This window comes from Manis javanica, chromosome 8, assembly GCF_040802235.1.
Source record: "Manis javanica isolate MJ-LG chromosome 8, MJ_LKY, whole genome shotgun sequence".
NCBI lineage: Eukaryota > Metazoa > Chordata > Mammalia > Pholidota > Manidae > Manis > Manis javanica.
In genome coordinates this window covers 39,864,969-39,878,173 of record NC_133163.1, presented here as the reverse complement: position 1 = coordinate 39,878,173, position 13,205 = coordinate 39,864,969, and the positions used below count along the sequence as shown (strand labels likewise).

General features: G+C 33.5%; 1 protein-coding gene across 2 annotated transcripts in view; it reads left to right on the top strand.

Moving 5' to 3' along the window:
• Positions 1–13,205, top strand: part of PPM1A (protein phosphatase, Mg2+/Mn2+ dependent 1A) — a 45,929-nt gene that overhangs the window by 24,856 nt on the left and 7,868 nt on the right. For both annotated transcript variants that reach the window (XM_017662593.3, XM_073242298.1), the window contains exons 2-5: positions 3,423–4,276; positions 6,959–7,076; positions 11,204–11,312; positions 12,719–12,776. In XM_017662593.3, the coding sequence (XP_017518082.1) occupies positions 3,443–4,276; positions 6,959–7,076; positions 11,204–11,312; positions 12,719–12,776 (1,119 nt within the window). In that variant the 5' untranslated portion in view covers positions 3,423–3,442. The remainder of the gene's footprint in view (positions 1–3,422; positions 4,277–6,958; positions 7,077–11,203; positions 11,313–12,718; positions 12,777–13,205) is intronic.

The window sequence follows — 13,205 nt, the reverse complement described above, 5'->3', positions numbered from 1 at the left end:
TTCTCCACCCTGTTCACATATGTCTATTTTGTCTTCTGTTTATGAAGTCTGGAGGGATTCTGTATTAGATGGTGTGTCCCTAGGTAAACAGAAAAAAACCTTGTAGATTTTTATTCTTCATTTTTTTGCTATAGGACTGCCCAAACTGTCAGTTGAATAACTCTTGCTGTTTCAGGGTTAATATGTTGCCTAGAGAATTTAACAGTAGACTATGTGGAGCTTTTTTTTTTTTTTAATTTTTCTTTTTTAATTCAAGGCAATTCTGAGCAGATTAAACAAATGACCAGGTAGGTTCAATACTGCTATTATTATGAGATCAGTTTTGCTTAATAAAAGGCAATGGCTGAACTTTAATGAATGACTTCCTGGCCCAGGCTTAGAATTTTTCAGTTTAGTAGTTTGGTTTTAAAAGACAAAAAATGTTCATCAAATTTTCTGATTATATCTAAGATGAATTCAGTCTTACGATTGTCATACTACTTTTTGAAAAGTTCAGAAATGAAACGCTAGGGTTGTAGTAAGACCCCACATGTGCTCAGAGTAGATTTAAGACTAGGCAAGAACTAGTTTCTCTCAGAAGCGAACTTTTATGGGCAAATTGAATTCCCTTGGGGTTTACTATTTATAGATACATGCTAATTTAATAACTTGACTACATAAAATATTCTTTAGTAGTCCACTTATGGAAGATGACTGTGTAAACATAGTATTTACAAGTAAATAATTTCTGGTAAGTATAATCTTTACATAACCATTTGCTGTATTTATGTAGCTATAATTGGCTGCTTCACTAGGATTCTGCAGATTACTCAGAATCCCAAGAGGTAAGATTTCTGAATTGCCTATTTTCAGTATGTGAACGTCTAGCCACAGAATTATTAATTTGCCCTTCACTTTAGTTTCACATTTGCTATGGAGCCAGACCTAAAATTTTATCAGATGGTTGATTTTGGTTTGTTACTTTTTTACATTTCTATTTTCCAAAGTGTAGGGGTTTTTAGAACATGTACCTTTTTTATCTTAATACAATCATTTATTTGGTAGTTTCTTATGTATATCTGGAAAATACCTACTGGACTTTTCTACTGGAGAGAATAAAGGCCCTGTCAGGTGATGTCAGAATCTAGATGTGGCTGTGTATGTAGGAATGTAATAATAGTCAGATAGTTTCCATTTGATTTGCTAAGTCCTCATTTTTGCCAGACTGTGTGACTGCTTTGCAGCCATTACCTCATTTAAGCCTTGCAGCAACATTCAGATTTAAGTATTAATATGCCCATTGTACAGATACAGAATGCTAGATTAGTAGGTAACAAACATCTTAAGTGTAATACCTCCATCCTCCCCTTTAGCCTGGCTAAAGGAATTGAGGTACAGAGATGAGACAACTTGCAATTGACCTTCAGCAGATCATTTAACCTCCCCATGGCTCAGTCATAACTCTACCTACCTGTCTAGGCATTCCATCTAATCTTTCACACAGATACTCAGATAGCTAGGTTCCAACCCTACCCTGGAAATTTGTTCATCTTAATTTTTCAAAAGGCCCACAGATAATTCTTTTGTACAGCCATGATTGAGTAAATGGTGCTTTAGAGTCCGGCAGGCTTGAATTAGAGTTCTGATTTCTCTAAATTTATCAGTTGAGAGACCATGGCCCAGTTCTTCAGTCTCACTAGGGTTCTTACATCTATAAATTGGAGATATTTGCCCACATTAGAGGGTTGTTGAGAATGAATGAGGTAATGATTATAAAACATTTAACATAGTGTTTCAGATTTCTTAAACATTATCTATTAAGATGCCATCATTATGTTAGCCTTTGTCCAGAAAAACACTCAACCTTGCCACAATAGTATCAATTTGGTGTCTGAAAAGTAATCTGATGAATACCACCGGAAGGAATGACTGATGGCTAGTTCTCATTATTTGCCTTCCATTAGTGGACTTGTAATATGGAGACAAGGAGTAGGCGGATATTTTTTTCATACCAATTATCCAGACTTCTCTGCCTGTGTATTAGTTTGGCTCTAGTAAAAAAAAAAAAGAGCAAGGGTCAGGGAACGTTGCAGGTTGCTGGAAACTCTGCTTCCTAAGGGGTATTTTTTCTTCCCCTTTATCTTTCACCTTCTTAGAGCTTAGCATCACTAGCATCATCAATCCCCTAGTCTCATAAATCCATCCTGATTTACCTTGGTACTTTTCCGCACCCTTCTTCCACTACCCATTTTCCCTTCACTTCCATTAAATCTCATTTTATCCTTCTTTCAGATTTCTTTGAGTTCAGTTGTGACTCATTTGGTGGCTCGGACCCCAAGTCTCTGTGTTCCCAGGCTGTTACCAAGGAAAGGCAACCTAAATCCTGGCCAGCTGTCTTTCTGCCTTGTGTGGACCCATTACAGAACAGGGGTTTTAGATTTTGATTATTGGGAAAGAAGTAGATTAGCTGAGCTTTCAGGCTTGTTCACAGCGCTGTCCCTAGACCCTTTGATCTCCTTTACCATATATATCTGGTGATCTTGGAGTACAATAATAACGGTACGTTATTACCACTAGATTAATAGACTACCAGTAGGTTACAAAAGATTAATTTTGTTGTATGTAGTAAGCTTTGCTACATGTATATATAATTGCATTGCAACTGGAAAAATGAGGCTAGACCACTTAGAATAACTTAATAAATTACTGGCTTTACTGAAGACTGAAAAACTAGAAAAAAAGGTAGAATTTGAGCCAGACTTTTAGGGAAGGGTACACTTTTTTTCTGTAAGTAGGGAGGAGAAGCAAGGGATTCCAGTTAAGGGGACTGACATAAGCAAAGGCTTAAAGGAAGGAGTGTGCAAATTTGGAATCGATCATTTTTAACTCATTTAGATCATTTTTCAGAAGTTAATGTAGTAATAAAATTTAGGTACTTCTGAATCAAACTTTGGAAAACCCTGAATATTCAACTAAAATGTTTGTTTGAATTAGTAGGCTTTTGGTATGTCCTGTGAATTCATGTGGTTTTCTCAATTAGTGTATACATATAACTTAGTTCTGAGGTTCTGTGAGAGATTCACGTGTTCCAAATGCAGCCTTGAATGCCTGTTCTGGTTCATAAAAGCCGACGGCCACTGCCACGTCTCCTTTTAACTTCAAGTGGTTGTGCCTTAGGAAAAGTGTCCAATCAGTACCTCTGTTCTGATCCTTTAGTTATCTCTGCCTGTTGTCCATTCTGAGCAGTGCCTGATAGGCCTTTCTCTCCCCCAGTTCTTCCTTGTTAAACATCAGGTTCCAAATCAGCAATACGGTGAGTGTCTCCCAATCACAAGAGTTGTGATATTTGAAACTTTCTATCTCCTTCACTCTTAAAAAGGTTGTTAGATATGTATTTTGTTTACAAGCTAGTTACTAACTTTCCTGTTTCTCTTCCTTTACAGACCTAGAGGATCAAGACATAATGGGAGCATTTTTAGACAAGCCAAAGATGGAAAAACATAATGCGCAGGGGCAGGGTAATGGGTTGCGCTATGGGCTAAGCAGCATGCAAGGTTGGCGAGTTGAAATGGAGGATGCACATACAGCTGTGATTGGTTTGCCAAGTGGACTTGAAACTTGGTCATTTTTTGCTGTGTATGATGGGCATGCTGGTTCTCAGGTTGCCAAATACTGCTGTGAGCATTTGTTAGACCACATCACCAATAACCAGGATTTTAAAGGGTCTGCAGGAGCACCTTCTGTGGAAAACGTAAAGAATGGAATCAGAACAGGCTTTCTGGAGATTGATGAACACATGAGAGTTATGTCAGAGAAGAAACATGGTGCAGATAGAAGTGGGTCAACAGCTGTGGGTGTCTTAATTTCTCCTCAACATACTTACTTCATTAACTGTGGAGACTCAAGAGGTTTACTTTGTAGGAACAGGAAAGTTCACTTCTTCACACAAGATCACAAACCAAGTAATCCGCTGGAAAAAGAACGAATTCAGAATGCAGGTGGTTCTGTAATGATTCAGCGTGTGAATGGTTCTCTGGCTGTATCGAGAGCCCTTGGGGACTTTGATTACAAATGTGTCCATGGGAAGGGTCCTACAGAGCAGCTTGTCTCACCAGAGCCTGAAGTCCATGATATTGAAAGATCTGAAGAAGATGATCAGTTCATTATCCTTGCATGCGATGGTATTTGGGATGTTATGGGAAATGAAGAGCTCTGTGATTTTGTAAGATCCAGACTTGAAGTCACTGATGACCTTGAGAAAGTTTGCAATGAAGTAGTCGACACCTGTTTGTATAAGGTAGCTAGACATTTTTTTAAGATGAAATGATTTTATGTTATCATAATTCCTATAGTAATTAATCATCTTAGAACATTCATTCTCAGAAATAAGTTTTTGCATAATTGCAGGATACTCTTTACCAGTTATGAAAATATAAGAACATCTTTTAGAAATACCCAATTTGCATTACCCAAACATGCAGGAGTTATAATCAAAATGTTTAGTTTTTTTATTAACCATGATTATGTGAGCCTTTAACATTGCAGAAAATTATCAAAGGTAAAGATATTATATCAGAATGCTTGCTTTAGAAGAAAAAGGATGGGAAAGATTAGGCCTCAGTGTCTAGAGGTGAAAAGCATATTAGAATTTTAAAATTTTTACCATGTGGTGCAGTAGTGATTGGGAGTGCTTTGAGGCTATGGTCCAATGAATATAGCACCAACAAAGAGAATTTAATGATCATTTGTTGTGATGTAATACAAATAGCTTCAGACATGGAGTCAGAAGAAACTTAGTAATGAGACTGTATGACTTCAGGTAAATTATTTAAATGATCTGGAAAATATTTAATTGTAAAAAAGGTAAGAGATACTATTACCATGTCTCATGGGGTTGTTGGGAGTGATCAGATGGGATTGTGCATATAGATGAGCCAGCTCAGCCTCTTTATTTTACAGGTGAGGAAGTCAGACAGACCTTAAATCAAGGCTTACTTCTGTTAACTCTTACAGTCTACAGTCTTGAACAAATTGTTTAACCTGTCAGCTATTGAATGGAGATAACAGTATCCAACTCATAGGACTGTTGAGGAATTAATGAGCTAACGTCTACATATGAAGTGCCTAGTTTGGCAAATAGCATGTACTTGATACATACTGCTCCCTATCCTAAAGAAGTTTAAAATAACTTCTATAGAATTATACATTTTACTTCTTCTGTAGCAGCACTAAGACTAGAAACTAAACCCTTAGGTTCAGTGTTCTTTTTACCACACTGTTCTGTTTTGTCAGTAATGCTCATTAATTAAATCTTCGAATTTTTTCTAAACAGTTGTTGATTTTATAACTTTTCTGAGGTTATTATGTGACCTTTAGCATGTAGATATAGAAAGTCAACAATATTATTTGTAGCTTTATATGCACACTGCCAGCTCTACTTAAAATCTTAATTAAAATCTGATCATACTTAGAAATCAGGCTTATGTAACATCCAACACAAATCGAGTTTATGTAATATCCAATATGTTTTTAAAAAAAAAATAGAGCAACAGCTTAATAGTGTATATACTGTTAATTTCTGAATTTGGGAAGAACTAAACTATGATGCTTATGTTCTTTGTCCCTTCTGGTATGCTTAAAAGGAGCAATTATTTGTTGGGTTTATTCTGTAACTCTTGAGAGTTAAGTACTTGTTAGCTAAATTAAAAGCCTTTTTCTTGAGAGAATTGTCAGATTCAGTTATTAGTAAATTAGGACCCAGATTCCACTTCATCTCTTCTGCATTCTACTGTATTTTAAAAATTATTCAGTACCTTACCACTTGTCATATTTTATACATTTTTCCCCAAGAATCTTTTTAATATTAAATTCTTTGTATCGGTTTGCTTAAACTAATGAAAGAGGATCAGTTTCCCATATAGTGGAATTAAATACTTCAAATGTAAAAGGTAACTCCGTTTGCAAATAGGAAGGGGAATGTGGGGACAACAACATTGATTCAAGTATTTTAATTACAGTTGACTGTTGAACAACACAGGTTTGAACTGCGTAGATCTGCTTTTCTATGTTTTTTTTCCCCCAGTAACTGTATTGGAAAATTTTTTTTGCAGATTTGTGACAACTTAAAAAAATTTTCTTTTCTCAAGCTTACTTTAAGACTACAGTGTATAATACAAAGACAAAATACATGTTAATAGACTGTGTATGTTATCAGAAAGAGTTCTGTCAACATTAGGCTACTAGTAGTTAAGTTTTTAGGGAGCCAAAAAGTTACATGTGGATATTTGGCCATATGAGGGTTGGTGCCCCTAACTCCCACATTTTTCAAGGGTCAGCTTCACAACATTTTGAATACCTATGTGTCTTTAAAAGTGAATGTACCTCATAAAAGTTAGTCCATTTCTTTTTTAATGATGAAAGTTAAAAGTTGGTATATAAACTGTGTATGTGTATGTATGTGTGTAAATATATTTCTGAATTCCATACTTCTGTTTACTGTGAAGCAAATTAATCAGCCCACAATTCATTGTAATTTATTTTAAATGTATATTTGTCAAGTATACATGTAATTACAGGTCAAATCCTGTTGTAAGGAATACCACTAAAATTTTGTTTTGTTGAATGAAAGTGTGTGTGTATGTGTAGTTATGTTAGGTAGGTATTACTTCATGTAAGCCACCAGTAAATGTTCAGAAATATTTTCATTTTATCAAATTTTTAAAAATGATTGTAACAGTAAAATTTAACCTGTGATTTTCTCTCCTGTCTTTTGGAGTGTTGGTTATACTCTACACTATATATGCTGTATGTGTGTTGGGGGTGGGGGTGTCCCCTCCACGTATGCATTTTTTTTTCTCCTTAAAAAAATATGTATTTTCACTAGAACAAGTATAATATAATTGGCATGGCTATAAAGGTTCTCAAGGCTTTGAAAAGCAAAAAGAAAACCAAATATTTTCTCAAACTTTTTTCTTCCCAGGGAAGTCGAGACAACATGAGTGTGATACTGATCTGTTTTCCAAATGCACCCAAAGTATCACCAGAAGCAGTGAAGAAGGAGGCAGAGCTGGACAAGTACCTGGAAAGCAGAGTAGAAGGTGGATCATTTAACAAAAAATAAGTAGCTTTATTAAAGAAAAACCTCAACACAACCAAACTTTCACATTTTAGCTTTTAGATCTTTACAAGCCTTTGATATCCAGTGTATAGTATACAAAAGTGGGAAAGAGCATTTCTGTAGTAACTGTTCAGATGTTTGCAATCGTCCTGTCACAGTTATATTAGAAATAGTAACTAGTGTGGCCTGTACATTCTGTTCAGGATACTTTTGTTTAAAAAGGCTAAAGTGTTTGTGTGCTTTAAAATTCTTGATAAACTCACTTGCATGAGTATTTTATGCCAGGGAAGTATGATTTGTGGTTTAATTATAAACAGATTATTTATGGTGGTGGTAATTTGAATGCCATCATTCTGTGTAAAGCTGTGTTTATGAATTTAAGATCTTTAGGACTTTTTTTTAAAATAACTTGGAGATCACAGCCTCGTTATTGACAATGTTCATGTGTCACAGCTTTAAAAATTTTATTTTAAATGGTTTTAAGGCTTCTTGCCTAAGTCATAAACTGCCTCACTGATACAACATAGATCTGAATAGAAGACATACTCGGTCTTTACCTGGCAGAAATGTAAATGTTCGATAAAATCAAGAATAAGTTGGGAGTTCCAGGAATGTATTTGTCATTCTGCAAATTACTTTGAGACAGTTAGATGTTTGTAACTCTCAAGAGTAATGCTTTTAAATATTTGAAAAATTTGATCTCTGATGCAGCTACTACGTGGATAAATATTAAGTCCCTCCAGAGAATTCCAGTTTACTGCATATATTGCAATAAGCTTATAGATTATGCAGTTTCTTTAAGCAGAAAACTTGACATGACTTTAAAAGTGTTAAAATACATTGGGTCTCCTAAAGTCATTAATTTGCAGGTCAGAGATCTCTAATAGCATGTAAGCATTGACCCTATACACAAATACATCTTGTAGTGCCTGCATTAACATTAATATGCACTTTAATTTTGTTTTCTCCCTTTTTACTGTTTGATACCAATTATAATCAGTCTGATATTAGAATCATGATTGATTTTGATTTTCAGTACTGTCTAGTGCTGCTATTTTGGTTTTTGTTTTTAATGTTCTCCCCCACTTGATAGTGGTATATATAGCATGTGTATGTACCATATAGTATTTCATTCATTGGACATACTACTCAATGAATTTGTTTCCTCGCTATTACCAACAGTCCTGAAATTTATATATTTTAAGTGAATCATTTCAATATAAGTTACTTATATATAATAAAGTAAAATATTCAGAATGCTACCAAATCATATCATACTGTTTCAAGTTGCTGGTTAGTGGAAAAATAAGAAACTGTAAGAATATGTATTGGGATAAGTTGATATTTAATTTATTGGCACTTTAACTTGGCAATACATGTTTTCTTATTGATTGAAGGAAATAAGAATAAGTACTTTTATTAACTATGAAATGGGATCAAATTTTAGAATTGAATCGCTACTTTTTAGTGCATACCTTTAAGTTTTTTATGCAATTCTAAATAATTGCTGTAGATACATGATTTTATATTACAATATTAAGTTTTTTTTAATATTAAGTTTTATATTGCTTTTTTTATCAAGCAAGAATTGCCACCTGAACAGAGTTTACATTAATACTCAGTGTTTTTGATATGTTGAAGTGTTGTTATACTTGAACCATTCAATTGGACATCATTGTGTCATAAATACATATTCTTTACTGAGGTAGATTTGAAGAGACTGCAACTAGAGAATAAATATTATATTAATTAAAACCACTACTGTATTTTGAACCATAGAAAGAATGTAAATTATTTGCACTGTAAAAGTTGTTATATGTCTTAAAAAGTGAAAAATACTGCATTCAGCTTCCAAAACAGACACCAAATACCTTTCTCTTTCTTTTTTTCTTTTTTTAAATACGTGCCTTCACTGAATTACTGTGACCTACTAAACCTCATTTTATTTGCTTTGAATACTTTTGGCTTCTCTGTCCACCCAACAGAAAAGGACAAAGCTTTTCAGCTCTCCTGTTATCTGTTCCCTTCTAAATACTTGACTTTCTAGGGTTGTGAAAAGATTTAGCTTGTAATATAAGCCATCACTTAAGGTTGTGGTCCTTCTAAGCCAATTTGATATTAAATATGTGTGTGTGTGTTTTTAAAACCTTCGCTCCTGAGTGCCCAAGCCTTAAAGTTGCTCATTTGGAGATAACTGATAAAATCCCTCTGCCTTGGTGGAGGGGAGTGGGGAGGAGCAGTATGTGTTTATATATGAGTATGTGAAACATACACAATTCTACACAAAATGTATTGTCCAAGAGCAATTAAAGGAATATTAAAATTGTTTCTTTTTTCTTTTTCCTTTTTAAGAGCAGAAGGAAGCAGGCTAGTGTAGTATTAATGGGCAGATTAAATGTATTGTCCCATGTGTAATAGGAGATAACTGTTTTTAAAGCTGACATTTTTTTTTAAGATTTGGTTTTCCTGTAATTTTCTTCACAATTAAAATATCCTGATTTATATTTTAATAAAGGAGATGTAAGATACATTAAATATAGATAATTCAAGGTAATGTTTTTTTAGACCTGAAACCATCATTAATTGAATTTATCATCAGTGTTCATTTCTGTTGTATCTAGTTATCTATCCAATAATTGTATTGGCTTAGCAGAGACTGTATGTTAAGTGTATTATAGCTTTAGATTGTGAAATTGTGCAGTTTAGGTAAACAATCAAATCCCTTTATTTTTGTACAGCAGATTCCCAGCATTAGAACCATGTAGAATAAATATATTAGATGTTAAAGATTACACAATAAAGGAACTTGGCAAACCAAATCTGAGATCCTTGCTTTTTGTTCAGATTTAAGATTGGTTTAAAAAGAAATAAAAGGAAAAAAAAAATAGATGGTAAAATTTGGCTCTAATTCTGAAAGAACAATTTGAGCCATTTAAAGAAATATGGGTAGGCAATATCTGTCTTTTAATATTTGGTTTTAGTGATGAATTAATATTTTGAGATTTGGTCAAAGGATGGAAGATCTTTATAGGTATTATTTTCAAAGATAATTACAATTTGAGAACTAAAATGATAATTTTCCTGCCCCACTTATGACAAAGGACATTTCTTAGTGTAAACGTTTAAAAAAAAAATTGAACTGAACTTGAACATACAACTTACAAATAGCTCTGGCATGATCTTGCATTTAGAATAAATATACTAAACTCCCAAGTAGAGACTTACTGTACTAAAGTGAATAGTTTGAGAATTCTTTGAGTTCTTTATATATAGTTGTTGGTATTCTGTGGTATAAATAACAATGTGCATCTGCATGGCAGATCATATCACTATACCTATTTAATAACTGGATGTTTTGAAATTAATTATTTTAAATGCAGTTGCATAATTTATCAGATTTTCTCTTTTTAAAATTTGTGGAATTTAGACTTATTTCCCTTTAATAGGCTTTATTCAAATAATCAACTAAGGAAGCATCAATTTATTGCTTAAAGATATTTAGATGAAAATTAAACAGTGGTTTTCAAGTGTATAACCTAATCTGTACATGCTTCTTAAGTATTATTTTGCAAATATAAACATGTTTGTCAAATGATTTGGGTTAGTATATAATAAATAAATCCCCTATACTAAAAGGGCTTATTTTTCCCCCAAATCTTGAAATTGTTAAACTGTTATCTTTTTAAAAATCTGTACAGTATATTTTCAGGGCAAAGTTCATGAAACATGTTTCCAGTCTAAAGAGAGGGGTTGATCTCAGAAGTAGCTAGTTGGCATCTTAAGAAGAATATTTTCATTTGTATACATGTATCCTGATTATGTAATATATTGATTTTAACATAAGGATTTTTTTCCCCATGTTTATATCTTGTTTATTTTCATTCTTTGAAGTTAATCTGGCAAGTATCTCCTGTATCATTCTGTGCACCCCTTTTTCATAAATTTTCAAAGGTCAACTTGACTTTTTTTCCTATACCAGTTTAGAAAATCTCAAATGTGGTAAATGCCATCTTTAAAACCCTAAGTTATCTTTGTTTCAGTCTTTTCTTTTTTTAGTTATTATTAAATTTGAATAACACTTACAAAAAAAGTACTTCTGATTCCCAGAAATCATAAAGAAGCAGGGGGAAGGCGTTCCTGACTTAGTCCATGTGATGCGCACATTAGCAAGTGAGAACATCCCCAGCCTCCCACCAGGGGGTGAATTGGCAAGCAAGTAAGTTTCCTTCTGCATACTCTTCCTATTTATCTCAGTACATGAAAATATTAAATGTCTGTTGATGAAATGTATTTACCTAATATTTAAAATGATGCAATTATATGTGTTTTCAAACCTGTGGTTGCGTTTTTCAGTATTAATGATACATGGTGCTGATTTAGAATGGGAATGTCATTGTTTGTAACTAATTACACTGAAATCTGTCTTTAGTGGAGGCTTGGATTACATTGATATACTCATAGCATTAACAATATAGTGAAATAATTTTTTAAATAAAATTACATAGCACTATGAAGTTCTAAGTATCATTATTATTATTACTACTATAATTTAATTTTGTCAACCCTAGATAATTTAACACCCCAGAAATGAGCATCTTTCTCTTCCTCCATCTGGGCCATTTTTCTGCATTTCTGATTTTCTCATTGTTTTGGTTGTTGATTGTTGGTTGGGTTTTGGTTTGAGGGCAGATAGGAGTATGCATTTCTTGTCTTTTATCTTTGCACTTTTGTTCATACAGCTGGACTAACCTGTGTTAAGTATTAATACATTTTTATAAACTAAAGTGGAGGCTTTAAGCAATTTTATAATTGAAGACTTAAAATACTTTTACCTCAGCTAGCCATATAATTGACCAACAAAGATACATTGACTAAGTTCCTGGATTCTCCACTGTGTTCTCTAAATGTAGCCATGTTCTTTGTAATTTGTTCACTAAATAGTAATTGTAAAAATTCCTGTTTGAAGCTTTTATTTCTTGGAAACCTTTTCTTGCAATATGACCTGTGAAATGACTGTCTATAAAATTACTTAAAATCAATTTTGTAAGTAAGGAGGCTGTAACTTATAAATACCACTACAGCTTGTTTAACAAAATATTATTTAAAAACTAATTCCTGAACTTGTCAGAGAAATGTCATATTTGACTTTTCAGTTTTAATAGAGCTTTTTTAAAGGGTCACTACAAAAAGCAGAAATGTAAAGTATATCTAAATTATTTTACTACAACAGATGTTCAAGTTATTTGTACTTCAAAACTAACATTCATCTCTTAACCAGAATATATTAGTATCATATCTTAACTGCTTGGTCATTTCTGACTCATAACCACTTAACCCAGTTCAAATATAAGTAGACCAGATAGACTGAGTTTTTCACTTTGAACTTTTGTCTTTTATTAATTGGGTTGATGAAATGTTACATTTTAGAGTAAACTCACCGGTACCTTAACTTTAGGGCCCAAATATCTTAAAGTGAATCTCGCTAATGACAGTAAAAAATAGGACTAAAATAATATTTAAGTGTAAGATTATCTTTGATATTTTAATGAACACCTGGCTGTGCATTATTAAAGAGTTTTGTGCTTTGAAGAAGAATTAACTTTCTGCATTTTTTTAATTTAGGCGGAATGTAATTGAAGCCGTTTACAATAGACTGAATCCTTACAAAAATGATGACACTGTAAGTAGCATTTTAGATCCCTCTGCTCCCCTTCCTCTCCACTCTAAATGCATATCCTTCCTGTTTTCTTTTTTTTTTTCACATTTTTTTAATTAAGGTGTTATTGATATACACCCTTATGAAGGTTTCACATGAAAAACAATGTGGTTACTACATTCCACCCATATTATCGAGTCCCCACCACCACTCCTATCACAATTGCATTCACTGTCCATCAGTGTAGTAAGATGCCAGAGTCACTACTTGTCTCCTCTGTGCTATACTGTCTTCCCCATGATCCCCCACAGCATGTATACTAATCATAATACCCCTCAATCCCCTTCTCCCTCCCTCCCCACCTGCCCTTCCCCACCACTCCCCTTTGGTAACCACTAGTCCCTTCTTGGAGTTTGTGAATTTGTTGCTGTTTTGTTCCTTCAGTTTTGCTTT